The following is a 26,898-nucleotide window of genomic DNA, read 5'->3' as shown; positions in this document are numbered from 1 at the left end:
ACTTCTTTGCTGAACACACGTGTCACGAGAGTTTCTCTGAGACGAACGGGGTAAACCTTACAATCTAACCATCTTAAAGCTATTATAGATCTTTGGAACAGCAAGTTTGAAAAGCCACTTGGTAAGTCTATCTTCATTTGTGAACAAAAGAAAAAATAACTATAAGTTTAAGAACTTAAAGAATTTGAAATAAATGTCAAAAAGCTAAATAAGATTTTGAACCAAGAAAGTTATAAATGAATTAAGGGTCCAGATAAATTTGGAATATTGAAACTTTTATTATAAGTTTTTGTAACTAACTATATAAAATAAATACCTCTTCATGGGAACCAGAATTATTTTGTCTACTGTAAGTCGTTAGATTAGAGACCTTATGATTTAAATTGGACAATAGAGGTGATTAAATATTCCAGGCAAAAAGAAAAAAAACTGCCTTTGTTTTTTATTAGGATTGGGATTTACAAAATGATGCAAAACACTATAACATTTGAAATATTAAAGGAGATCTTTGAAGAATGGGGCCAGAAATTAGTAGCCACAATATCAACAATATCAGTATCAATGTCTGCTTCTATGGATAGACTATGTTTAAAGGATGTTAATGAAGGAATGAGATGTGAAACAAATCTTGCTTGATGCTGAAATAGTAGAATTGGAAATATTGGATTAAAAAAGTGTGGATTACAAGACAGAGAAGTTATTTAAAATGGAAATACAATTGACAGGCCAAGACCCAGATAAGGACTTTACTGGATATCCAAAAGAAGCTGGCTGAAGTTTTAAAAATTAAGGGGGAAATGCAAATTTTTTGACCAAAAGAATGACCTGGATAATGTCTTTTTGCTGGATTTATCAAAGAGGCTTGTTGAAGCCTCAAAGAAGCCTATGCAATGGGACAAAGAAGAATTGAAGAGAGATCAAATCCTATCATACTATTTGAATGAACTAAAGATTAAGATTTTCAGAGGTAAAAGAAAGGAATATAAAGTTGGTTTATTTGATCAAGATTAAAACACAACAGGTTTTTATGAATTACTGGTAACCCTTTATGGACTTTTTGCTGACATCAGGATTGAAAAGTTGATGTCTTATGGATTTGCTTATAGATACGGGATGGGTTATGGGAAGAAGAGATATCTGTTAGTAACCTTATAGGGGGTGAAGAGCTACTAAACCTGTTTATACTTGTTGTGATGAAGATTGGAAGTCACTTCTTTATATATTTCTTTTCTTTTTCTTTATTTCATTCTTTCCTTTTTATTTTCTTTCTTCTTTCTTCTTTTTTCTTTCTTTGTACTTTTTACTCTCTCTTTTTACTTTTCTTTCTCTGAGTTTAGTTTGTATTAGTTTTTATTAATATAATTAAAACCATCAATAAAAACTATATATGAAATTTTGGTCTTTGACCATAAATACATGACAATGATGATAATGATTATGTCTCTGTTTAATTGCAGGTGTCACTGAGCCTTTAAATACTGTTACTGTCTGCCATTCAACCAGGCCTGAGTTGAATACGTGTACTTTGGCCTCTAATAAAGAACATCTGATACAAAGTAATACCCCGTTTTATTGAAGTCTTATAAAGTTTTCCTTAGTTTGGAGCTTGTCAGGTGGCAAGCCTATTCCTGAAGATATAGCTAATATGAGTTTTGAGTTGCTTACCATAATTGCTATATCAACAGAAAGTTGCCAATGTTGTTAAAGACATTAAAAGCTAACACTCTGCATGTGCAATATTGCACTCCTTCCCTCCATGCCCTTTTATGAAATCTTCAGTTTAAAGCAGGCATGAAGAAATTTACACCTGTACTATAGAAAGGTACATGGCAGATGGAATAGGGATTCTTTCTGGCACTATAACTGCAAAGTTGTAAGAGGGCTTTTCGTTTTACCATCCAAAAAGCAAAAAAGTAGAAGCTGAGCTACAGTTGTCAAGACTGTGGATCAGACTCCAGATTCCATGTTAAATCAGGAGAATAGCATTCAGAGTGACATAATATCCATCAAGGAGAAAACAGTTGAAATTGAGAACCTGAATTGCAAGGGGGTAGAAAATGCCTTGGGACGCTGGTAGAGGCCCAGTAAAAACAGCATTCTGAAAATCTCATTAAATTTGAGAACTGTCTATAGGCACTTTGAAACTTACAGGTGCTAATCCCACTGCCTTAACCATCCCATTTTCTTTGGTTGTGTACTGGCAAGTGTGGTCGAAGCTCCTGAGCAAAAATCTCTGACAGAGTCCTGATGCACAACAATAAATTGCTGCTGACAGAGGTCAGCTGCATCACTGAAACAGAAGCTAAGTTCAGGACTATTTTTCTGGAAAGCTTATATCTGATTGATGTGACTGCAGCGCTAATGGGGCAGTGCTCTTCTGTCATAGTTAATGCTCCTTTGAGGAAATGCACTGCAAACATTCAGCCCCTGCCTCCCTTGACTGGGGCCATGTCTGCTCATTGTGGAACTGGTACCTGAGCTTAGAAACCAACAAAGACTGAGAGAGGATGGCCTGTGAGAGCAGTTAATAGTATGCATTAGCTGCTGGCCACCAAGTAAGAGAAGGCACTTATGGCATACTGGCCAAAATATACCCAAATTGACTGGTAACATGTTATTGTTATTAACAGGAAATGCTAGCATGTGGCATGGCTACAGATGATGTGCCTTGTTCTAGCTGAATGCTCGTGAAGAATTGTATTACTTTCAGCTTCCATTCCTTTTTCATGATCTCAGACAGTACAAGGGTATAGCTGTTTCCTTTACTTTGGATCTTGCAATTAGGGAGCAAGTTTGGATAATTAGGAGAAAAGCAAACCAAAAGGAAGTGGCAGGACTCCTGGGCGGGCAATGGGAAAAACAGTGAAAAAGCCAACAATAGACCATCATACTGACTGCTACACATGAAGGATGAAGAAAAGTTGTGGCATAGGTACCACTGAAGCTGATAACCTATTTTTCTTTGGAAATGTCCCCACTAAACATCTTCTGGAGTTACCCAGCCATTATAATGCCAAAATAACACTACAGGTAGTCCTTGGGTTATGACAGCAATAGGGACCAAGATTGCCATCACTAAGCGATGTGGTTATAAAGTGCAATGTCATGTGACCGCATCACTTAGCAGCGACAATCCTGGCAGTCCTGGTTGCCATCATAACCCCAAAACACATGGATTGTTAAGCAGGAAGTGGTGAGAGTCCCAGGTAAGGAGTGCAGGGGTGCTGCAGGAGGGATGACGGGTGCTGCAGGAGGGATGAGGGGTGCCGCCGGGGTGGTGATGAGGGAGGCCAAGAAGGGCTTGGGAGGCCTGACACAGCCCATGCGCAAGCACAGAAAGGCTGGGGGAAGGATGGCATGGCAGGGTGTGAGTGCAGAAAGGCCAGAGAAGTGGATGGTGTGTTGCGAGTGCAAGAAGGCCAGGAGGTGGATAGCGCAGTGGGGCATGAGTGTTGGAAGGCTGGGGGGACTTACCAGAGCAACTTGCAACCTCCCCTGCCAGTTTCCCCATTGACTTTGCTTGTGGGAAGCCGGCAGGGAAGGTCGCAAATGACAATTACATGACCACAGGTTGCTGCAACTGTCATAAGTGTGAGCTGGTTGCCAAGTGCCTGAATCACAATCATGTGTCCATGGGATGCTGCGATGATAGGAACTTTGAGGACCAGTCATAAGTACCACTTGTTCAGCACCTTCACAATTTTGGTCACTGAACAAGTGGTTGATAAGTGAGGACTACCTGTACTGTAATGAAGACAGGATTTTAATCATGTCACTAATGGCTAGGTGATGCTAGAAGGATGCTATAAGTCACTAGTAGGGAAATAGTTGTTATCTTATTCAAAAGTGGTGTTGCTGTAACCTAGATTTATCTATAGGTAGTCCTCATTTAGCGATTGCCTCATTTAGCAACCATTCGCAGTTACAATGGTAATGAAAAAGTTTGTGACCAATCCTCACATTTACGACCTTCGCAAGTCTGTAAAGCAAAGGAAAGCTGAAGTAAGATCATGAGCACAGTCACAGTGACCATTCACTTAACAACTGAGTTGCTAATCCCAATTGTAGTCACTAAACAAAGACCACCTATATTTCTTTTTCTCTGATTTTCTGCCTTTAAATTATTTTGCTTACTGCAGTTTTTCTCTTTATGTGCATGGCATTGCTTACCCTGAAAGAGAAAAGCATGATGGGTTTGCATGTATATTTCTAAGTGTTTTATTGCAAAGAGACTTACCATATATCATCCATAATTGTTGGTGAATCATGATGGTATAAACTTGGATTTTTATGTAATTGCTGTACTCCCCTGAACCTCTTTTCCCTCAGGGCTTGCCCCTCTCCCTAATGAAAATAAAAAATAAACATGTATTCAGGAAATGCAAATAGTCCAGCTATTTAGAACCCTTCTGATAATATTAGAAAGTGTTATTCCTGTGCTTTGTATCAATAAAAGCTGGTGGGGGGTTGGCACTTTTGAGTCACTCTTGACTCCCGGTGACTGCCTGGACAAGTCCCTGCAGTTTTCTTGGAAAGATTTTTAGAAGTGGTTTGCCTCCCTAGGGCTGAGAGAGAGAGAGAGAGACATTTGTCTCTGTGTCGGTATGTATCCTGAAAATCTTCCTTCAAATTCCAACTTTATTCAGAGGTTAGTGGAGGATCTTAGCTTTCTCCTTCTCCCCTCCAACCTCAGGACAGGTTTTTGCTTTTCTTCTTCCTGTCTGCAGTTTCTAAAGGAATAGCAAGTTTTTCCACCTGGAAGATCCTGCTTGAGCCGGGGGAATGGCATTCACAGTCTGATGAATCCTGGCGAGCATCGCAACAACGTTAATTGCCAAGTGTTCTCCCCATCCTCCCGCCCACCCTGCTCCGCATTGAATTTCAGAGCACAAATGCAAGTACACGTGGAGGGCAACTAACAGCTCTGACAACTCAAGCTGAGGAAAGGGGTTGTTGTAAAAATCTTCCTCCGCTGCCATAGCCCAGATCTAATCTTCATCTGTTTCTGTTTTTCACTTTAAAGAGAACAGATCTTGTGTCACATTTAATTGCCTCTTGAGATTTAGCCATTTAGCCAATTTGTTTTTGTTTTTGTTATCTTTCTGGGCTGGTTTTTTTTAATTCCATGTCATCCATAGTATTGTATAACATCATTTAAAAACCAATAATATACAGCCACAAAAGACATAAAATAAACAATAAGAAAGGAAAAAAGAAAGAGGAGGAGGTAGAAGGAAAAGAAAAAGCAAGGATAACTAATTTGGAACTAATGGAAAGGCACAACTGTTAGCTTAATTCTTTCTTATGGTCATGGATCAATATGACAAATGTCAGTACAGTATTTATTTCTATCCACAGACTTTATCTAACTTAAATATTAAAAACTTCTCCAGGCACATTTGTTACCAGTTACACTTGCTGAACATATAAAAGCATATTTAGAAAGCTTCCTGAAAGACAGGATCAAACCTGTAACTAAATGCTTAACAAACATGTAACTTTTCTACCGTAACATTTTCTAATATATTTGATACAGTTATGTTCTTTGAGAAGTGCTGAGAATTCTATGCACATAGCAACAAAGGCAACATTACAATTTTATTCTCAATTTTTAAAGATGCCTCAGATCAGGAGACAAGATTTCCAGACTTCCTGTGTGGATTGTCCATGAAGTGACTGAGGCATCTCCAAGAGGTTCTTTTCCAGACTGGCCCCCATTCTTAGCTCCTTAAAAGTTAGGTGAGGATACAGTGACACCTTGTGGTAGATACAGGGCACTGTCTTGTTCCTGTCATGGTCTCAGGGTTGCCCTATAGAGCGAGAAAAAAGTTAGAAGTCTTTCATTTTCTGCATTGGCAGTAATAGTCTTCCATTGCTCCTCCTGGAATTGGCTTTCGAGCAGGTGCATTTGTTTTTATCCGGCTTGTCTTATTTAAAGATAATACTGAAAACAGAGCATTGCCAGGACAGAAGTGTCAACTTTCTTGCTATTTAGAGAAATTCTAGTTCCTAAGATCATGGAGAACCATTTGAAAATATGCACACGGAGGTGTCAATATGTCTCTTGCTTCTGTGGTGCCAATGGAGATGTAGTAACCTTAGTCAATGTGGCCTCCCATATTGCCAGGGAGGCATCCTATTGTGCCAGGGCCACAGACAGCCTGTCTCCCTTTTTCTAGCCTTTCAGAGCCTCTTGTGATTAAGATTGCTGAAAACTGTTGGAAACTTCCTGCCATTTTAGATAGCAGGAAAACAGATGAAAACTGTTAGTTACTTTGAGGTTTAGGCCACAGTTTTCATCTATTTAGGCCACATTGGCTAAGGTTACTACATCTTCATTGCCATGGCTGGCTGGGGAATTCTGGGAGTTGAAGTCCACTCATCTTAAAGTGGCCAAGTTTGGACAACACTGCCCTATGCAGTATATGCCTTCAAACAATGTTGAGTGTGGCCCTTGGGCACCCAAGCGTTGCCCAGTCCTGCCATAAGAAGAAGCAGCCTAGCCTAATCTATTCAATATATTCTATTCAATCTATTCTGGCTTGTTCAGCTTGCAAATTCATACTCTGGAACTGGAACTGGGGAGGAGTCAGGGCCTAATCTGGAAAGCCACTCCAGAAGTATGTGTGTTGATGCACTTTTTCAGGTTCCTAGTTTACAGTAGGAAACCAGTATTAACTGTCTTAGAGTGCAGAAGAGACCTCTGCCAATACAAAGCAATGGACACCAGATGTCCCCTCTTAAATAAAACAACTAGCAAAGAGAATTTATTTATTTAGCAAATTTAGCAAAAGAGAATTCCTACTCTTTCTCATCCAAGTCAAGGGTTGTATATGGAAATACTGATTGCCTTGTTTAATTGTTTTCACCTCATGAAGAAAAAGCTTATGAGTTTGTATGAAAAGGGGGTGTGCTTTTAAATCTTCAGAACACAAACAAGGATCTTTTTCATCACAGTTTAGAAAGAGCTGAAAGCCCTTGTTGTTGCTTTCCGGAAGTTTTGGGGAAATGCGCTGTCAAGTGCAGAAACACAGTAAAATCTCAGATTTCCCCATTCATTTCTATGGGAACAATCTTTCTGCCTGGCAGAGCAGTAAAATTAGGGATAAGGGGGAAAAAAGTCATTTGCAACCAGAAATGAAGAAATATTCAGGTCCTCAGGCACCAAAGAGAATAAAAGTACACATAATGTTTGGTAACTAGGTGGGCACTTCAGACTCTGGCGATGACTACAAAGAGTAAGGTGTCTGTTCAACAGGGCTTGACACTTCAGATCAGGAACTAGCAACCTCTTTGCAGTGGGAAATGCATTTTTTAAAAAAATTCTCTTTTGGCAACTGAAGGCATGGTAATGACAGATTGATATCATTGTTGGGAGCCAGGTTCCATTTTGACTGCTTTTTAATGAGTCTTTGGGGAATGGGGGATCGTTAAAAAGATGTATTAAGCCTATTTTACTGCATTTTTAAAAAAAATCAAACATTGTGCTTCTGCAATTCAATAGTTAGTTCCCAAGTGTTTGTAAGGTTTTTCTAGCCCAGAATCCATAAGTTCAAATGAGACTCTAGACCGAGGTTTTTCCAAAGAAAGTGCAGCTTTTATTGTTGGCCAAGAGAAAAGCAGGGTGGACCACTCTCTGTCCGGCTGGCAGAGAAAAGACAGAGAACAGCCACACCCAGAACAGTTTACAACAGCTTTTATACCTTTTTGTCATCAGGAAGCATCTAGGAGGAGGGTCACACACACACAAACCCATGTGCCCACCTTCTAGGGTTGTCAAAACATTAGTTTAAGCAGTATAAACTAATAGTTAAGTTTCTAGTCCTCATTTGTTCCAGGGGTTATAAGGCATTGCTACATAGCTCAATTGTGAAGAAGATGTGGTTGCATAGTGTGGTTAGAAGCAAGAGCAGGTGCAAAAGTTCATGCATGCTCAGGAAATGGGTCTGGGAGCTCTGAAGCAAGACATTTGGCCTTTAGCTTAACCACATCTTTTCATTTCCTTTTGCCCCTCTGCAAACTTGTTAAAATGTCCCTTTACAATCAACATAGCTTTTATATGCTTGATTCCTACTTGCAAAAGCAGTTTCTCTAAGAGCATCTAGACTGACCCTTAGCCACACAGTCACTAGGTCAGCAAAAGCTTGAGGTACAGAAGCAAAATAGGCAGTTAGTCTAACCATTCCTTACATGTTAGTAGTACAATGGGGGCGAGGTGCCTGGGGTTGTTCCAGAGTTCACAAAAGGCAGATGGCGGGGCCCCAGGATGTTGTGTGTCCACGTGACCACCTCTTTTCAGCTTTTCCACTATTACTAGCACTCCCAGATGGAAGCTAGGAAGCTGAGAATCCAAGCTGTAGAAAGTCAAATCTTTCTAAAATAACTGCCTGTAGCTCTTCAGGATTTCAGACTGAATCCTTTCCTGACCTTTCTTGGAGTTGCCAGGAACTGTACCTAGGATTGTCTGCATGCTAAGGAAGTGCTCTACTACAGAGCTAGAGTTCTTCCCTATTTGTAAAGAACTCAAAATGTTAACAGTATTCAATCAGAAGTGTTTTAGTCTTCCATCCTAAATACGTTGCTGTCTGAACCATCCTAATTTCACCCTTGGCTACAGCCAACCCTGAAAAAAAAAATTACGCTGCGCCATTCAGAATATCTTGCACTCTTCCTTGACCAGTTATGCCACCCAAAGACAATATTTCATCCTGTTGTATGGCTGGGGGCCTTGGGACACTCTTCAAGTAGCACTCAGAGGTGTGTCATATGCTCAGGGGGAACCACAGAAAAACAGCCTGGGAGCCAACAAATCTCTTGGTTTCTTGTTGCTAGGATTTTGACACAATAGCTCCCTTTGTGCAGCTATTCATATTTGTCTTTTGCTTGCTTATATGTACTAGGTAAACCCCACAAAGAGTGAAAAATAAAGTTGTCTAGTGTCTCTTTAAGTCCCCTTCTTGGGCTTTTTGTTTGCAGAAATTACGGAAAGATTGTGGAGAAAGATTGTCTAGTGCAAAGGTGCCCCCTGAAAGTCTTGGATGAGGTCCCCAGAATACTGTTACCACATTGCTAAAGTGTAGCATAACAAATAGGAGACGTGGGTTAAATACAGCGCTGGAGAGCAATCATTATGAACTAATTCACATGTCAATGAAATGAAATCAAATATCATTTTTGACCTGGTCTTCCCCATAAATGTTTGGAGCATGCCTCTGGCTAGGCGTTAAAACACAAGGGTAGCCCTCAGCCTGCAACACATTTCCCAACCTGAAACTTGGCTTAGGGTCTAAGGATTTTTTAATGTATGCATAGATGCACAGATTACACCCCCACTTTCTTTGCCATTTGTTTTTATATGTATTTATTTTTAACAGACTAAAGTTTTGCTATTGTACCATAAGAGAGTTTATTTGGTGCTTGTGAAGTCTTTACTGAGAAACTAGCAGACACAAGTCTATTCTCGCTACAACAGCATTTGGCAACCTTTTATGACAGTTCCTGGAAGAAATGAGGATGATTCCAATGGGAGGGAGGGAGGGCAGGCAGGCAAGCAGGCAGGCAGGCAACCTAATGATAGAAATGGTTGTAACATAATGGTTTGTAGCCAGTGTATAGATTTCAATTGCATTGCATGGAGAGAAGCTTTTGACAAAATTGACTTAATCCTACTAAAAAGAGAGAGAGAGAACTGTAAAATTGGCACATTTTCTGTGTTCTATCTAAAGAGCTCTTTCTTCGACTGGATTGCTCATCTAAGTGAAGTAGCAGCTGAAGTTCCATAATCTCCGCCTTCCAGGCAACAAGCAACAACAGCTACAAAGGGATTCTCATAAAAGGCTGAGAATGCGCTGATTTCACTTGCTCGGCAGGCAGCCGGAGCTGCCAAAAGATTTTGCGCTTGCTTTCCCAGCTGCTGGCACTCTCTTCATTTGCTCTTCTTCTGAAGGGGACAGGAGACAGGCAAATGACAGTCTTTCTTGTCCCTTTGGATCATGCTGGGATGATAATTTTCTCACACGGCTTCACGTTTGTCTTGTGCAAAAGAGAATTCTACAACTGTAAGTGCTGTTGGTGTTTATCAGTATTCTTCTCATGTGCGTTGGCAGGCAGTGATGCTCTGGAATGGTGTCTGCTGGTCAGTGATATTTACTGATCAAAATACCTAGTGTGACTAGGTGCAAAGAAGCCCAGGGCACCTATATCTTTAATATCCAGAGGTGATCCGGGCCCTGTAAATTGCCTTTACAAGGTTTCCCCAGGCATTTAATGCCCGGAGATTAAGCGAGCTCTGCTGGTCGATATTATTGTCCTTTTCAGTATTTGGAATGATTTTTGCAATCTCCAACGTTTGTTATTTGGATTGTTGATTTTTCTTGTAGGTTTTTTTCTTTGTACACTACCCAGAGTCATTGCCATGAGACGGATAGCTATATAAATCATTTAAATAAGCATGTAACACGTAAAAGGTTATGTTTGCCAGCACTGCTCTTGGCTTCACATGGGGAGGGCTATCGCATCTGGGCTGCACATATCTGGATGATCACTTGATGACAGCAAAGAGAGTTGGAAACTTGAACTCTTTGCTTCCATCTAGTGGTCGTCTGGAGTTTTGCAGACCATATCTGGCAGCTCTGCATGCAGGTGTTAAAGAAACAATGTCATTTGCCCATGCTGATGCACCGTGTTTCCTACAAAGACATGTAGAATTGATTTATGGTGGATTAATATTTTTTATTCCCTTTTTCAATACAGTACTGAAAATTGGAGTGGTTAAAAGAGAAAGAGTGCTTTCATTTTTATGCATATTTTGGGAACTCTGACCAGTGTCATTAATTAGAGAAAGAAGAGGTAAAGAAGGGTGAGGGAGAACCGTGGCTTCTGACAAGGTTTTCTCAGTGAGATCAAAGATAATGGTGGGCAAACCCAACCATTACCAACCTTTCTTGGCAGTGCATAGCTACTAGGCAGGTAATGCTCTTCTATATGACCCCAGAAGATGGGATTTCCCAGCAGAAATTACCAGAGCTCTGGGTAAACTGAGAATATGACCTTCATCCTGCCATCATGAAGTGCATGGAAGATGGCAGATATATACATAATCCTTGAAGTTAATGGGGCTTAATCGAAGGAGGGCTTACACACCACCATACTATCACTGTTATTTGTGGCCCATGTCTTCTGAGGTAATATCAATGAAACTATTTTCTTTATTTATTTACTCAAATTGTAAGTCTGCCCAACTTAAACAGTGTGACTCTGGGTGGTGTCCAACAACAAAAATCAAACAATAAACAAAAGAAGAACCACATAATGTTAAAGCATACAGAGTAAATAAATATGAATATGAAATACAGAATATAAAATGATGACCAAGCACCATAATAAAAGCAACCAGAAGGGGACTCCACACAACAGGCCCCAAATGCCTAGGAAAAAACTACTCCAGACAAATGTGTTTTTTTTTTTAATAATTTTTATTAAAGATTTTACAGAAGTAAAAGATAACTGTGAAATGTTATAAAGATCAAAGAAAAGAAAAAAAGATAAGTGTGAAAAGTAATACAAATAGAAAAAAAAAGATATATAAAGAAGCAACTTCTGAATTTCTTTACAGCAGTTACAAACAAAGGTTATTACTGTATCTCTCCTCCCTCTTTTAAAGTTACATTATAGTTCCCTTCTTTCCAAATTCAACCCTGTTGAATTAGCACATCCATAAATCACCAATTCATTTTTTTCCCATTTTCAGCAAAAAATCCATAAGAAGTTTTCCGGTCTTTAATAAAAATACTTATCGATCAAACAGGTAAATATTGCCATTTCTGCAAATTCTGTCATCTTCACAATCCATTCCTCCATTGTGGGTATTTCAATATTTTTCCATCTTTGTGCATATAATAGTCTTGCTGCAGTTACCATGTACAAAACCAATCTTCCATAGGTCTTTTCTAATTGGCTACCCATAAGTCCCAGTAAAGAAAGTTCTGGTTTCATCTGAATATTAGTCTTTAAAATTCTTTGTATCATTATTATGTATGTGTATCCAATTTTTTTTTTTTTGCTTTTTTGCATGCAAAAAGCATGCATGGTAAAGTGACCCTTCATGTTTTCTTCCTTCATTTCCAACACTGATTAGAAGTACCTTTATACATCTTGGACAATTTCTGTGGTGTCATATACTGTACCAATGGTATATCATTTTGTAAAAGTTCTCTCTTAAATTGCAACACAATGTGAATTTCAGTCTTTTTAACCACCTTCTCTCCCATTGGTCCATCTGTACATTACAACCAAAATTCTTAGCCCATTTTATCATGCACTCTTTAACTTGTTCTTCTTCCATTTCAAATCTCAGCAAAAGTTTGTACATTTAGCAATCATGGGTTCATCATTTGTACACAATTCAATTTCAAATTCCATTTTATGTTTTTCAATTCCAATTATTTTTTTTATCTATATTAAATCTCTCTCTTAATTGTGCATATGAAAACCACTGAAAACTAAATCCCTCCACAGTCAGTTGTTCTCTTGACTTCATTTTAAGTTTAGTTCCCCATGTTCCTGTACCAACAGATCTTGATCCGTTAACCATTTTTCTTTGCTTGCTGTTTCTTTTCTATAAAATGCTTCTTGTGCTGAAACCAATAAATGCATTTTCGGGCACAGCCTGGATTTGTATTTGTTTCATACTCTTAGCATGGCATTCCTAACGTAATGATTTTTAAAGTCTACATTAACCTTAACTTTGTTGTACCATGCCATCCAAACCTCAGGTTGTGTCCTTCTAATTCTAACATAGACAAATGTGTTCCTGATCTGGTTTAATCTCCTGAAACACTGTGATCATGCCATTGATCTCTTTCCTACTTGCTCCAGATTCCTAGAGTTCTCTGTATTTCACCTTATCCTTTCCTTGTTTTGCTCTGTTAACAAACATGGTACATCTTCTGGAAAGGAACTGCACAGCAAACCTTAATATTAGCATATCTGCATACTTTGGAAAGCACCCTCCAAGTTCCATGTCACTACTCTCACAAGCTGGAGAAGGAACATAGAAGTAAATAATTTAAGGAAGTTAGCACATGCATAATAGGTTCAGCAACATTCATTTGGGCTTTAAAAAGGGCATGTCAACACAAATGTTTATCTTTGAAGATTACACAACCAAATTAACATAATATGATAACTATGTGTTGGCAACAGCCCTTTGCATAGCAACTCAATCTCATGAACATAACAAACCTGTCCTGTATTCAGACTTCAACCATCCCAAGACTGTTTCCTTATCTTCCTTTAAAATCTTTGGTTAAAAATCAATTTCACCACAAGCAGATTTGTGCTCAGATCCTAAACCTGTTGACTCAGAAGTAAGTTTACAGAGTTGGTCTGGGATTATGCTCAAATGAGGTTCATAGTATCATAACAGGGCACAGAAATTTATGTTGGTTTTGATGTATGGATATTAGAAGCTGTAGCATACACTCACACACTTATGGGCATGTAAACAAAAAAACTAGAAAAATATGGGATGCCATTCCCAAGCATCATTTATCTTTCTTTTTTCAGTCATGAGCTTGCTGACTTATTAGACAAAACTTAGCCTTTCTGTGTGGCTGATGCAGTAGAGTGAGTGCATTCTGGACCATGAAGTTCTAGATTCTAAAATTACTTCATTTAAAATCTTGATAGTTGTTTTTTTTTAAGCCTATATCTCTCAGACTCAAATTTTGCTTATGCTGGAGGAAAGTATGAAGCAGCAGTTTTTGCATCCCATGCCCTCTGAAATTTGGAGAGCTAGGTATCTTCTAGAGCAGTGTTTCTTAAACTTTTTTCTCTCAGGACCCTTTTCCACTTTTGAAAATTATGGAGGACCCCAAAAGAGCTTTTGTTTGTATGGGCTATATTTATCAATATTTACCATAGTAAAAATTAAATTTAATGCATTTGCTGCCACTACCACTTCTCACGATTGTTTGATGGGATTTTAATATTGTATTATTTTTCAAGATAGGCTGGCAAATCATTTTGATTTTGTGGACCCCTGAGAGGGTCTTGGGGGACCCCCATGGGTCCTTGGACCACAGTTTGAAAAACACTGTTCTTGAAGGAAGGAAGAAGAAAGATGGGATTATTCTTCCCACCCCCTTTCTCTTCACAGTCTGAATCTGGATGCTCAATAGAAGAAGCCTTTCCATTCATGCAGACAGAACTACAAGCATCTGTCAAAAGGGAAGGTGGAGTCTGGCGATTACTTTCCTGTAGAAAACTAGCCAATTAGCAATGCCAGAGCACTGATGGCACTGACACTGAGTCATACTTTTGAAAGATTCACAAGTTGATACCCAGAAATGTTCTTGTGTCACAGGTAAATAAAATGTTTAGCAAGAGGGTTAAATCGTTTTTTTTTTCTGGATCAGGATAGCATTATCCCAAGATAAAGAGGGACTTGGAAGTGAAGTCCCCAGGATGGACCTTGCCAAGTGTTTCTTCTTCCTTTCTAGGATAGCCATCCAGTGTAGCCAAATATAAGCATGGCAGAGGGAGGGGCTTCAAGGCGCTGGGAGGCAAAGAGACGGGATGTCAAGAGGGCAGAGGCCCGGCTCACCCAGGGACTGCGCAGCTTAGAAGAAGCCCGGCTCTACTATTTGAATTCCATGACCAAGGAACAGCGGCGACTCCAGCAGGAACTCCTAAGGTTACAGAAAAGTGGGTGTGCCTTTGCCTCTCTTTTCACCCAACACTTTGACTTGAAATCTCCCCCTTCCAATTGTTTAGAGAGGACACAGTAAAGTTGATTTACAGGATTTGAGAAAGGTTGCCAAGGCTGTCTTAAGAAAACTCCATGATTAGAAATATTGTAATTCAAGCCTGGGAAGAAAATTCCATATATACCAATTTAATGGCCCTAATCAAGTACAAGCTAGGGCTTTCTAATTATATACACCAGTTTGGTGCAGTGGTTAAGGCACCAGGCTGGAAACCAGGAAGCTGTTAGTTCTAGCTCTGCCTTGGACATGAAATCAGCTGGGTGACTTTGCAGGAGTCCCTCTCCCTCAGCCTTAGGAAGGAGGCAATGGCAAACCACTTCTGAAAAACCTTGCCAAGGAAACTGCAGGGACTAGTCCAGGCAGTCTCCAGGAGTCAAAAATTGACTTGAAGGTACACACATACACACACACAATTACTAGAGGATGTTTTCCTTCAAAGTAACATATTAAAAGTATAGCAGAAATGAAATTTTGCATTTTAAGTTTTCTAAGGTCTTTTGTCAAAGGCCTTTATAAGAATATCTCTGCAAACTTAGTTCATATCGTAGGATAAAAGAAGAGGTCCTATTATGGAAGAGCAATTAGTGAAAAAGCAAATATTAGAGAGCCAGAATAAATAAACAGTTCTTCTAATGGAGAAATGTAAACAGCTTCTCAACAATCTGTGATAAGACCACTGGTTTTATCTTGTTAATATGAATGATCTGAAAGCACCTGGTAAGGTCCACAGTAAATGATTCCAAGTCCATAAAAGATAGAATTAAAAAGATTGTGATAAGTTACAGAAATATTATTTCCAACTGGGGCAAATATGTATAAAAAATGTCAAATGTAGGTCAGCATAAGCAAATATAAAGTGAGATTTACCCCTGTGCATAATTAACATGGAATGGGGAACTGGAAGATGTAAAAGCACAGTGTAGGGTGAGTTTGAAAGGTGATTTAAAAGAGGATTAGACAAGTGGTCCTTGTGTTGGCCACAGGGAGACCAACTGATTGGGGCACGTTTTTATCTGGTGTGAGAGAGAGCCAAATTACACACAGGGTAGAGGGAAGGATTTCACACTTTATTTCTGTACAGAAGCAAAGAGATATGCACAAAGGGGCGTTGTCCAAAGGTTTTTATACATTTCTCTAAGCAGGTAACATTCATCACAATTCTTATTGGCTAAAACAAATCCATGGGTGTATTACATCATGCACGTGCGTATTACAACTACATACCCCATAATGAGCCATGAGGGGGGCTCATTAGCATCTCATGTTTACTCCCAGGGGTGGTTTTTTACTATTATAATGAGGCAAAGGGTACTATAGTTCAACTTTTAACTAGTCACATATCAAATAAAACCAGAACAAGCCAGAGTGACACAGGAAATCCCTAATACACAAACACGAACAGCTCCCAGTACACAAACAGCCTGTCGGGCCCACACATGTGATTATGTATTTCCTCTGTTATTATGTTTTTTCAACTGATAACTGGTGGCTATGTTTTGCTTGTGGACCTTCCTATGGGCATCTACTTGGGTCACCGCAGGGCCACAATTGTAGATAAGATAGGGCTTTGGTCTGATCCAGTACAGTGATTATTTTACTTCTTTGACTTGTCATACCACTCATTACTGCATGATTGGCAATAAGAACATAAATCCAATGATGCTAAGATCAAAAGTAGAAGGATCAACAATTAAAAGCCTGCTTAAACATGAGTCTTTTAGGGCTTTTAAAAATCTGACCAGGGGTTGAAGAGCGAGAACACCTGCTGGAGGGATGGGCTGCTGCAGGGAGCGTGGAGGTTGCTCTGCGGCGTTCTGCATTTCTACCGCTTTCCTAATCTAAGTGAAAACTCCGGTTTGAGAAGACTGAGAATGGGAAAAAGGAAAAAGCGGCAATCTGCGCACTCTACAGCGCAGAGCCTTCCGAAACCATTGAAGCAACAGAAACTGGATGAATATACATCTAACAGGGAAGCTGATCAAGTAAGTAACTCGACTCTAACCTCTCTCTCAGATGGAGTCAACACACAGAGTTCATTGGAATGGGACTTACGGGCTGAGCTGGGAAGTCGGCAGCTCTCGGAGATTTCCTCCCCCTGTGTGGGGGATGCCTCCCCACCCCAGTTTGTGGCGGCCGGGGCGGCAGCGGCTGTGAGCATGCAGGAGGAGGATGTTGCAGACTTAAAGAGGGAGAATGTAACAGACTTTATATCTAGACAATGCTTGCTTATAGCACATACAGTTATCTCAATCTTTGAACTTTTAACAACAGTTAAGGACAAAATTAATTCGCTGACGGAGTCCCTTGCAGAGTTTATTAAAAGCAACTCAAATAGAATTGAAGAAAACAGGAGGATATCTACTACTGCCCTCACGGATGGCCCTCTAGGGAATAATACAGAAGCTAAAGATGGCCCCACTCCCAATGTGATTATACGTAAGGAAGGACGCCCTCAACGGGGGAAAGGTCTGAGCGGGGAGAACCTTAATTACTCCCTACAAACCAACCAGATCTCCTTGCAGATTTATGACAACAGAGTGAATAGAGGGAGATGGGACAATAGAAGAGCTGTGATGATATCCTTGAGTCAGCTGTTATGTTGTGAATCCTCCCTGTTGGACCTAATGCATGCCAAATGGCTACCATCCAGAAGAAATTGCTCTCGAGTTGTTTTAACCTTTAAGGAGTCCATAGTCCCTACCATGCTTTTCAGAATGAAGTCTTTTCTGAGTATCTTTGAGAAATTTCCAATACGTGTCTTCTCCTCAGAGAAAGTGAGCCCACTTTTGGATCGGCCTCCCACAGAGAACACCACTGCTTTAAAAACCGATTGTCGTAATTCATTTACGGCTAAATGCGAAGCAGGTGTAACAGCAACAGCTCTGAGTAAGCAGAGTATTAATCAACAGACTGTGCGTGATATTGACAGGGAGTCTGTGGAGGAAATGCCCGAAGGAATGCTGATAGATCTATTTGGAGAGCTTCCAAACTCGGAGCAAGTAGATGTTATACAAAGATTGGATGACTTAAGAGAGACACTGACAGCAACATTTTCCACAGCAAAGTCACTAACAAACCTGGCCCCACCAGGCTCCCAGACCCGTGACAATACATCTCCTCAGCAAAACATCAACATCTCTATAATGACGAATTGTTTAAATATACAGGATGACAGTGAGGAAATTGCAACAACCAACTTATTATCTGATAGCTTCCAACAAGGAAAAGAGCTACAAAGAGTCACAAAACTAACTTGTGCTCCCCCTGCCTGTAATAATTATTCCACAACGATGCCCACCACTGAGAATGTAAATTGACATTATGCAGACCAGTGCAAGATAAATACCTTAAACATCTTATCGTGGAATGTAGCTGGATGGCACCGATTTAGAGGCTTAAATTACTTTGATCTGTGATAGGCAAGGACATAATACTGGTGCAAGGGACATGGAGTGATAATAACCTTTTGCTTAATGGCTACTACTCATTTAAATTAAAGGCAAGGTCAGGTAAAGGACCAGGGAGACTGAAAGGTGGGCTGGGTATACTGATATCAACCTCCTTGAGAGTAGAGCCAGTATCTATTTCCCCTCTAAAGCACTTGGCTATGGCCATTCTGCTTAATGTGGAGCTAGACTCACTTTTAATAATCAATGTCTATCTCCTGCCAACGCAAAGAAAATCTGAAGTAACTGCGTTATGGATGGAACTGGAACACTATGTTAGTAATCTCCTCATGGAACATGCAAATGCCAGAGTCTTAGTAGATGGAGATTTCAACGCCAGATTGGGGACGGATGATTATGCATTGTATGCTAAATATCAGCAACACCCCCCAGTGGAGGATTAACATCGATTCGATTAACATCCCCCGAAATCGACTCTCTAAAGATAAAGGAATAAATTACGCTGGCCTTTGCCTCGCAAAGATGGCGAATAGGCTCAACTTCTTTATAACAAATGGCTCGCATGTAGGAGATTATCCTGGAGAAGTGACATTTATGGCACGAGCCAGAACTAGCACCATTGATTATATTCTAACATCTCTGGACCTAATATAAGACATAGAACACTTTGAAGTTGTACCATCATTGGAAAGTGACCTCTCTATACAACTGAAAACCTCTTTCTGGCAAACGCCTTCTGGGGCTTATCTCAGGCCTGCAATTTCTTCTGCTGGCTTAACAAGACGTCGAGTCGTTTGGTCCCAATCCCTTGATCAGAAGATAAGGAGAGCTTTAGCAGAGGGAAATATTCAAACATTACGATTGGGCCTCATAATAGCCAACCCTTCTTGAAACCCACTAGAATTATATAACAACTTAGTGCAAAGGTTACAGCAGTTCTTGGCACAAGATCCTGACCTCTCAGTTAAGAGGCCTGTCCTTGTATCGAAGCCATGGTTTGATAAGGATTGTGTGGAAGCAAAGAAAGCCCTTACCTCAGCATATAAAATATACAAAACTGAGACTGGAGTCAGGAATTTAATGGCACTTAAACATCTTCTTACTCTCAAAAAACAATACAAGCGACTAGTGGCAGACAAGAAGAGGCAAGACATTAGGTCCACCTGGGAAAGGCTTACAGAGGCAGTAAAGAGTAAGAACTCTTCCTTATTTTGGCATGTAATAGCTTCCCAAACTACTAAAACATATACTCCAACAGATTTTCATATATCACCTGTTGTTTGGGAGTCTCACTTTCGGAGTCTGTATGAAGACGCCCCCAGTGAGGAAAAAATGTACAACTTGAAGGATGTACCCAAATGGCAGCCAGTCTCAATGTCTGAAATTAAATCTCTTATTGATCAACTTAAGACAGGGAAGGCCCCTGGTGCTGACTTCATCCCGGCAGAACTACTGAAGAATAATAGGGAGTGATGGACCCCAGTCCTGGCATCACTATTTACCTATATTGACTCCACAGGAAATATCCCAGCGGACTGGGGCTTAGCGATTGTGGCCCCAATTTTTAAGAAGGGAAATAGAGACGACCCTGCAAATTATAGACCAATAAGTTTGCTAAACATAATTAGCAAACTTTATGCCAAACACCTGCAAGACAAACTTAGGGACTGGTTGAACTCCAACAATCTGATTGCTGAAGAACAAGCAGGCTTTAGAGAGGGGAGAGGCACAATTGATCAATGCTTGGTTCTCCAGTACTTGATTGAAAAATATATGTCCCACAGAGTGGCTTCACTATATGCTGTCTTTATAGACCTAAAGGCAGCCTTTGATTCTGTCACCAGATTCAAGCTATGGGAGAAGCTAGAAGCCGCCTCTATTGATCGCAGGCTTCTCTATTTATTACGTGTCTTACATTCTAACACGACCCTCAAGGTCAGGTGTAACATGCGAGGGGCTCTCACAGAATCGATACAAGTTAAAAAGGGGGTTAAACAGGGGTGCATTTTGGCTCCCTTGCTCTTTAATTTCTACATCAATGATATGACTAAATGGATAAATAATCCTAACCATCATCCCCCTAAAATAGGGAATCGCAGTATTGCCCTATTGCTTTACACTGATGATGCTGTAATTCTCTCCAGGACACCAGTGGGCCTAAAAAGAGCCCTGCGAGTCTTGTTCCAGTACTGTAATAAAGATAAACTGGAAATTAATTTCCAGAAAACCAAGGTTATGGCCTTTGCCAAAAGACCAAGAACACAATCCTGGTACCTCAATGGACACAGTATAGAACAGGTGACTACTTTTAAATATCTGGGTGTGGTCATACATGCCACTGGCTCAAGGACTGCACATTGTGAATATGCAGCCGCAGTTGGACAGAGGTCAGCTAACGCTATCCTCAAACTCTTACGTTTAAAAGGAGGACATTATGCCCCAGCCGCAATTAAACTTTTCCAGGCGAAATCGCTTGCCCAGATGTTGTATGGGACACACCTTGGACCCTCATCCTCCTCCTTCTTACCCCTGGAGAGAGTTCAGTCCAAATTTTTAAGAGCAATCCTACAATTGCTTCGCTGTGTGTCAAATGCCTGCTTGCGCCTGGAGACTGGCCTTTTAAAGGTTGAATCAAGAATCTGTCTGTCATCCTTAAATCTATGGCTAAAACTTAACCTTTTCCCTCAAGGCCTTGCTCCATTAATTCTCCAAGATAAATTTGTTTCTTCATGGACCAAGGCTGTCGAGTGTAATCATGCAAGGCTAGGTGTCACCCCGCCTTCGTTACTTCAGCTGGGCTTTGACAAGGCAAAACTGAACCTGAGACAAAGGGTGGAAGACATGGAGAGGCAAGCTGATCTAGAAAAAGTTCCATCGTTTATGGCCCCAGAATCCACTAGATATACTGTAGCTGCCGCCAGATATCTCAGGCAGCTAGAGGTAGTGAACTACCGGAGGGCCTTTTCACTTGCCCAATGTCATGTACTCCCTTCAGCTGTGCTGGACGGTAAATATAAGGGAGTCCCGTTGGTTAAAAGGCTGTGTCCATGTGGTTCTGGGGAAGTGGAAACCACTGGGCATGTCCTCTTGCAGTGTCCATTTTATAGAGAATTACGAACAAAATTGATTTCTCCAACGATTAGCAGATATCCTGGCCGACCGGACGCCGAATATCTTCAAATTCTCCTCAAAGATGAGTGGAGTAATGTTACAGTGCAGGTGGCAAGATTTTGTGCAGCAGCTCTTAAGAGCCGACATATTATTGTGAACAATTGATATAAGCATTCTGTGTTTCTATATTTATGTATTCAAAAACCAATATTAACTCTTAATTTTAATGGTTTATAATGTGTAATTTTAGGACGATTGAAGCCATGGTGCATAAATTATTGTAAATGATTTTTTAATTATAACCGACAAGTACCTTGACTAGCATACTTCTGGATATATAATCCCTTATTTGGATTGGACATATTTCATGTCTTTCCCTTCCTTTTAATATTGTACTGGTCTAATTGACTGTAATAAAGTTAATACAAATCTGACCAAGAAGTCAATTCCCTCGACAGGGGGTGCATTTGTGGGGGGTGCATTTGTGGGGCACCTAAAGAAAAGTTACAACCTCAAGTTGCTGCTACAACCTGCAGCAACTGAGCAAATCCCCTTGGATTATCTTAATAAACAGGGAGGATCATTTGCATTGTTAGACCTCTGGAGAGTTAAAATCCCAGTACTTTCCAGCCAGTGTGCCATTTGGGCTGGTCTAGGTTTAAAGTGAATATGTTTGTAGGCACATTGTGGTTAATTAGTATTAGCTTATGACCAAGTTTTCACTGAGATACAGAAAGGTCAGCGTGTGCTGTCAGAACACCCCTTTATCACTTCTTAGGCTCCTTGTCTCCTTTTGCCACATCCTTAGATCTCAGAGACAAAGAGAAAGGGGGGGGGTGTCTTCCAGATATCTAGCCCACTCCATAGCCCTGTTCACCAACTCACTTCATATCTGCTCTCTCTTAGCTCAAACTTCTCCTCTGAGGATTGTGCTAACTTTCTGCTCATCACACAGTTCAAGGAATATATCAGTTTAAAATAACAATCTTGTCCAGAAAAACAAAAAGTCTTGTTGCACTTTAAGAGCCATTATATTGTGTGGTTTCATGGGCCCAAATTCACTTCAACAAATGCATGAAGCACTGTCCCAAGCTGAGGAGAAGGGAGAAAGAAATTCTCCTTTGGGAGGATAAAAGAATGTTGGATGGTAAACATGAACATGGACAGATTTAAGCAGGCCCTTTTTCTGTGCGCAAACTGCCTTTCACTGGAAGTAACAGAAAACAACAACAACAAAATAACAAAACAACACTGTCATTCAACCAACAAACCCTGGGGATGGCTGGCACCTTGAAGATGCTCCCATAACCTTTATTTACCAGCAGTATCTTGGAAGACATTTATATATGAACATGGTTTTTTTATTGTATTTTAATTAATATTTATTCTTCTTTTACTGTAAACCACCCAGAATTGCTCTTGAGTGAGATTTGCGGTGACTAAATTTGAAATGTAAATAAATAAAAAATTCTCAGACAGTTCATGCATTCCCTGATTATTGTCTAGTTTGGCTCTAGTTTGCCTTTAGAGGTGAAATTCAGCAGCATATTGATAGCAGTTATTATCTTTTCCCCCTCCTTAGGCTGCTCCAAGCAGAAATTCTCACTGGGCACTGGACGCATTAATCATAAAGCAACTTTTCCTCTATCACCTCCTCCGGTGGTGCAGAATTCTGGCGGCTTCCATTATACAGGACTGCGGTAAATGCTTCCCTCATTTGGGGTTCTTCAGTTGTGTCAGAGTCTTGATTGTCTACATTTGCAAGTTCAACCTTCTTATTAGTTGGCTACAATGGGGCTTATAGCTCGGAACTGAAGGGCAAAGCATGAGGTCCCTCAGGGATGGCATGCTGTCAGTGTAACAGTAAGAAGCTAAGATGCAAATGGTGCAGATTACACACTTACTAGGACCAAGCTCTATTGAATTCAGTGAGCTTCTGGCATTCCCAATCAACAGCGATTATGTGGCTCTTTGGTCTTTTCCTCCTTAGTGGAGTTTCTCCATGAAGTGAAGAGAAAAGATGGAAGAATCCATCAGAAAATATGGTGGAGGGGGAGGCTACAGAGAGAAAAGCCTCTTACGAAAATCATGAATGAGGTAACCCAATTGTGCAACAATAAGAAAAAGAGTTTGGAAATAGTTTACTGGATTTTTAATTAAGCATTTAATGTTAATGACATATGTTTAAACAGTAAGTATCTGTCCCATTTGCATGGAGAGATAAGAACAGCAGATGTCCTTATTTAGCAGCTGCATAGAATAGTGCCTCAGTGTTTTTTTCTTGATCAGCAATGGGAAAATCTCAGCTTCTATTATACTGATATATATTATAAGTAAAGTTTAAAAGCTAAGCAAGAAGCCTGGAATGGCCAAAGCAGACCACATAGATGTATGTTTGTATTTCTGCCCCCACTTGGTTATAGTTCTGGATATCAACCACAGATAACCATAGTAGGTATGAGATTTATGGATTAGGAAGAAGGAAGATGGAGGTAAGAACTAGTGGACCACATTAATTCAGTCTCCAATTATATTAGCAGGAACTATTTTAAAGACTTGCAGATGAGAAAAGCATTTGATTCCTATGAATTTTCTTCTTTTCTCTCCTGAAGAGAGATACTACCAGGCAAGATAATGATCCTCAGTAGGATGGATTAGAGATATAGATTCTCCTTGCCTCCATTAGAGGCTACAAGCCAGTCAGCAGCAGTTTCTGATTACTTGTGGAAAGAATTCTAATGAAAGAAGAGTTGTATTCCTCTCTTTCTTTTCTAGATCCCAAAGGAAAACGTTGCCTAAGACTGGAGAGCTTTCATGGACAAAGCAGCCTTCCTTCCATCCATGGAGACTCAGCGGAGATGTCTCCAGTTATGAAGGAAAGAGAAAAGGGCACTTGCCACCCTTGGAGGCCAAAGACCCAAATGTTGTTGATGACCGGGACATGACCAGCCTTAAAGACTCCATGGCTAAGCAGCTAAATCTTTCAGCAAAGTCTGTGGACAGGGAGGACACTGATATCATGGAAGAGCAAGGAAAAGACTCAGTGAAGGAAGAGCCAAGGGATTCTCAAGCCAAAGATACTGCTACCACCACCAAGCACATGAATCTCCCTGGGAAGCGAAGACCTTCTCTTGATCGTGAGAAGCTGATCATGGATCCTGAGGCCTATGCTGCAGATGGACATCTCAGGACTATGTATAGCAGGCCTGATTTCCTCAAGTCTTACAATGAAGTTAGGAAAGCCCGCTATATCCGGCACAAGAGTCTTCCAGCCTGGGAAAAGGAACTCAGCCTTCAAGATATATTTGGGCACAAAAAAGCAGCCATGGAGCATTCCTCCCAGGAAAAGGTTGCTGCCGAAGCAAAGCCCTAAGCAGGCAGAATGGCCAGATCTAGCAGTGCAAAGCACCAAGAGGCCTCTACAGAAAAGGCTGCAGAGACAGGATCGTTTAGTTACTTGCAACAGGCAAGCTAAATGCAGCCTGGGCTGTGGCTTGGTTTCAAGCAGGCAGTAAAACAGGTCTTTTATCAAGCCTCTGGTGGACTGCTATGCACAAGAACAGTAAGAAGGGAAGGGGGCGAAGATGAAGGGGAGATGAAGGCTCAAGGGCATATAAAGATCTGCTTCTTTGGGAATATATAAATTAAGGTCAATGAATATGTACATAAAAAATTCTACCTAACGACTTTTGTCAGGAGTAGCAATCAAATCACTCTCATTCTAAACCATGTTGATGACATGAAGGAAGTTTGGGGAAGGGATATGAACGAGGAATGGGCTTTAGTTCTGGTATTCAAATTCTTGAGCTCAGAAGAAACTGGTAATTCTAAGCACATTTTGTATATTAGGTTCCAGTTGGTGGATGTTGGAGCTCCACTAAAAATTCAAAGTAAATCGAAACAGCAATATGTTTTTTAAAACCAGATCTTTCAGCATATTGCCTTTGGTTAACATCTTTTGACATCCGCTTCCGTATTTTATCTTTCTGTATGCCAAACCCGTCCCCAAGTTTGCCTTTTAGTTTTTTATGGGGGAAAAAGAGAATAGCTATTGTGTGCGTGTGTGCTGAGTGTGTCTTCAAGTCGGTTTTGACTCCTGGTGACTGCCGGGATGAGTCCCTGCAATTATCTTGGCAAGTTTTCAGAAGTGGTTTGGCATTGCCTACTTCCAGCTACAGTTATGCAATACCTTTATTAGGTCCAACCAAATTGCCAGAAAAACATGTGCCAGCTTCATCCAGAGCAATTTATCAGACTAAAATCCAGCTTCTAGGAAGTGAAGGGGGAAAAAAAGTAGGGAAGTCCACAGACCTTACTAGCTTCCTACATGTCTGAAATAGCAGGAGTGACATGGCAGGACCATCCAGGAGGGTAGATAGCAGCAGCAGGGGAAGGTCCTTAGCTCTGCTTACAATCTGACTGGAAACACAGGGTCCTGTGGATGCTGGATATAACAATTTGGTATCAGTACCATGACATTAATCAATCCACACCTTCTCCAACCTGAGTTAGCATTTTTGTTACAGTTTCTAAATTTTTTTTCAGGCTGTGAAGTCTAGCTACATATGTGTATTTGGATTCACATACAGCCTTTAAGAAGAAAAAACTTACAGCCTCCCCCCCCAAGCTGATACTGTGATTTTGATAACCCCAGCCAGCATGACCTTATCTCCAAGACAATAAGACTTCCATTCCCCTTCATTAGCAATGTTTGGTTAGGAGAATCAGTTCATTCAGTGCAAATTCACACTGGGAATGATAAAATGGTAGATAAACAAACTAGGATACAACACTTCAGTTAAATTCTGTTACAAATTGTCACTTCAATTTCATGTAACACAACTATTATCTTTTTTCATCAGCATTTGGAAACTCTTGTTAATATGTGTGGGCTTTCAAATGTTAATGGTCTAGGAAATATATTTAGCATTTATTATTAAAGAATGCTCTGAGAAATGGATGGTTCTAATTAAGTGATTCATTCAGTATGCTATACTTTCTTTAGTGAACATACCTACATGATTGGTTTGAGTACATGTGATACATTCTCCTTTCTGAAGCTAAGAAAGCCTGGACCTGGTCAAAGATTGGGTAGGGGACCCACTTGGGGATACTCCCAATGCCACATTTGATTTGCAAACTCTATACACACAACAGACCCTTCAGGCTCCCAGGATCTTTTTGTGCTTCCATATTTCAGTAATCTAAACAACAAGAGATCTTTTTTTCAATAACACTTGGCCTTTGCAAACCCTTGCAAGATTATTCTTCTCCATGGAAGGTAGGGTTTCTTTTGGAGGGGGGGGGGTCCTTAAAGCAGGGTTTGATAATCCGATACTCGTACAGTGTATTGACTTAATTCTCTTGCTACTGGCTTTCTTGATTGGGATTGATGAGTACTGGTGTCCAAGATCCCTGGAAAGTACCAGGTTGCCTACATCTTCCTTAAAAGCTGCAATCCTCAATATTTATCAGAGACTCTCATTAAACTCAGTGGTTTCTTTATACACAAAAATAAGATTGTATTGTAACCCACCTCCAATCATTAGAGGAAGAATATATTTCAAATAAAAAACAGATGGAAAAAATTAGGATGTAATACCTTAAGAATA

The 26,898-nt window shown here is 40.3% G+C and overlaps 1 protein-coding gene across 2 annotated transcripts; it reads left to right on the top strand.

Moving 5' to 3' along the window:
• Window positions 1–9,854: 9,854 nt before the first annotated feature.
• Window positions 9,855–26,471, top strand: CCDC190 (coiled-coil domain containing 190). 2 transcript variants are annotated; one of them, XM_088153653.1, is made up of 4 exons: window positions 9,855–10,058; window positions 14,502–14,706; window positions 22,869–22,986; window positions 24,062–26,470. In XM_088153653.1, exons 2-4 carry the CDS (start codon window positions 14,532–14,534, stop codon window positions 24,657–24,659), a joined length of 891 nt encoding a protein of 296 aa, XP_088009779.1. In that variant the 5' UTR covers window positions 9,855–10,058; window positions 14,502–14,531; the 3' UTR covers window positions 24,660–26,470. The 2 variants fall into 2 exon arrangements, with proteins under 2 accessions (XP_088009779.1, XP_088009780.1); XM_088153654.1 differs by lacking the exon at window positions 14,502–14,706 and having other exon boundaries at window positions 24,062–26,471.
• Window positions 26,472–26,898: the final 427 nt, after the last annotated feature.

The sequence above is a fragment of the Python bivittatus genome, unplaced genomic scaffold, assembly GCF_059951505.1.
Source record: "Python bivittatus isolate LINGU-HERP-01145 unplaced genomic scaffold, Pbiv_v1 ctg000700_np1212, whole genome shotgun sequence".
NCBI classification, from domain to species: domain Eukaryota; kingdom Metazoa; phylum Chordata; class Lepidosauria; order Squamata; family Pythonidae; genus Python; species Python bivittatus.
This window is presented reverse-complemented; position numbering and strand designations above follow the sequence as displayed.

What these genes read in the sequence shown, in the direction of transcription:
- CCDC190 (XM_088153653.1), top strand. Translation starts at nt 14,532, where the DNA reads ATGGCAGAGGGAGGGGCTTCAAGGCGCTGGGAGGCAAAGAGACGGGAT. An exon ending in ACTCCTAAGGTTACAGAAAA is followed by an intron (nt 14,707 to 22,868) that starts GTGGGTGTGCCT and finishes CCCCCTCCTTAG; the next exon opens with GCTGCTCCAAGCAGAAATTC. An exon ending in TTCCATTATACAGGACTGCG is followed by an intron (nt 22,987 to 24,061) that starts GTAAATGCTTCC and finishes TTTCTTTTCTAG; the next exon opens with ATCCCAAAGGAAAACGTTGC.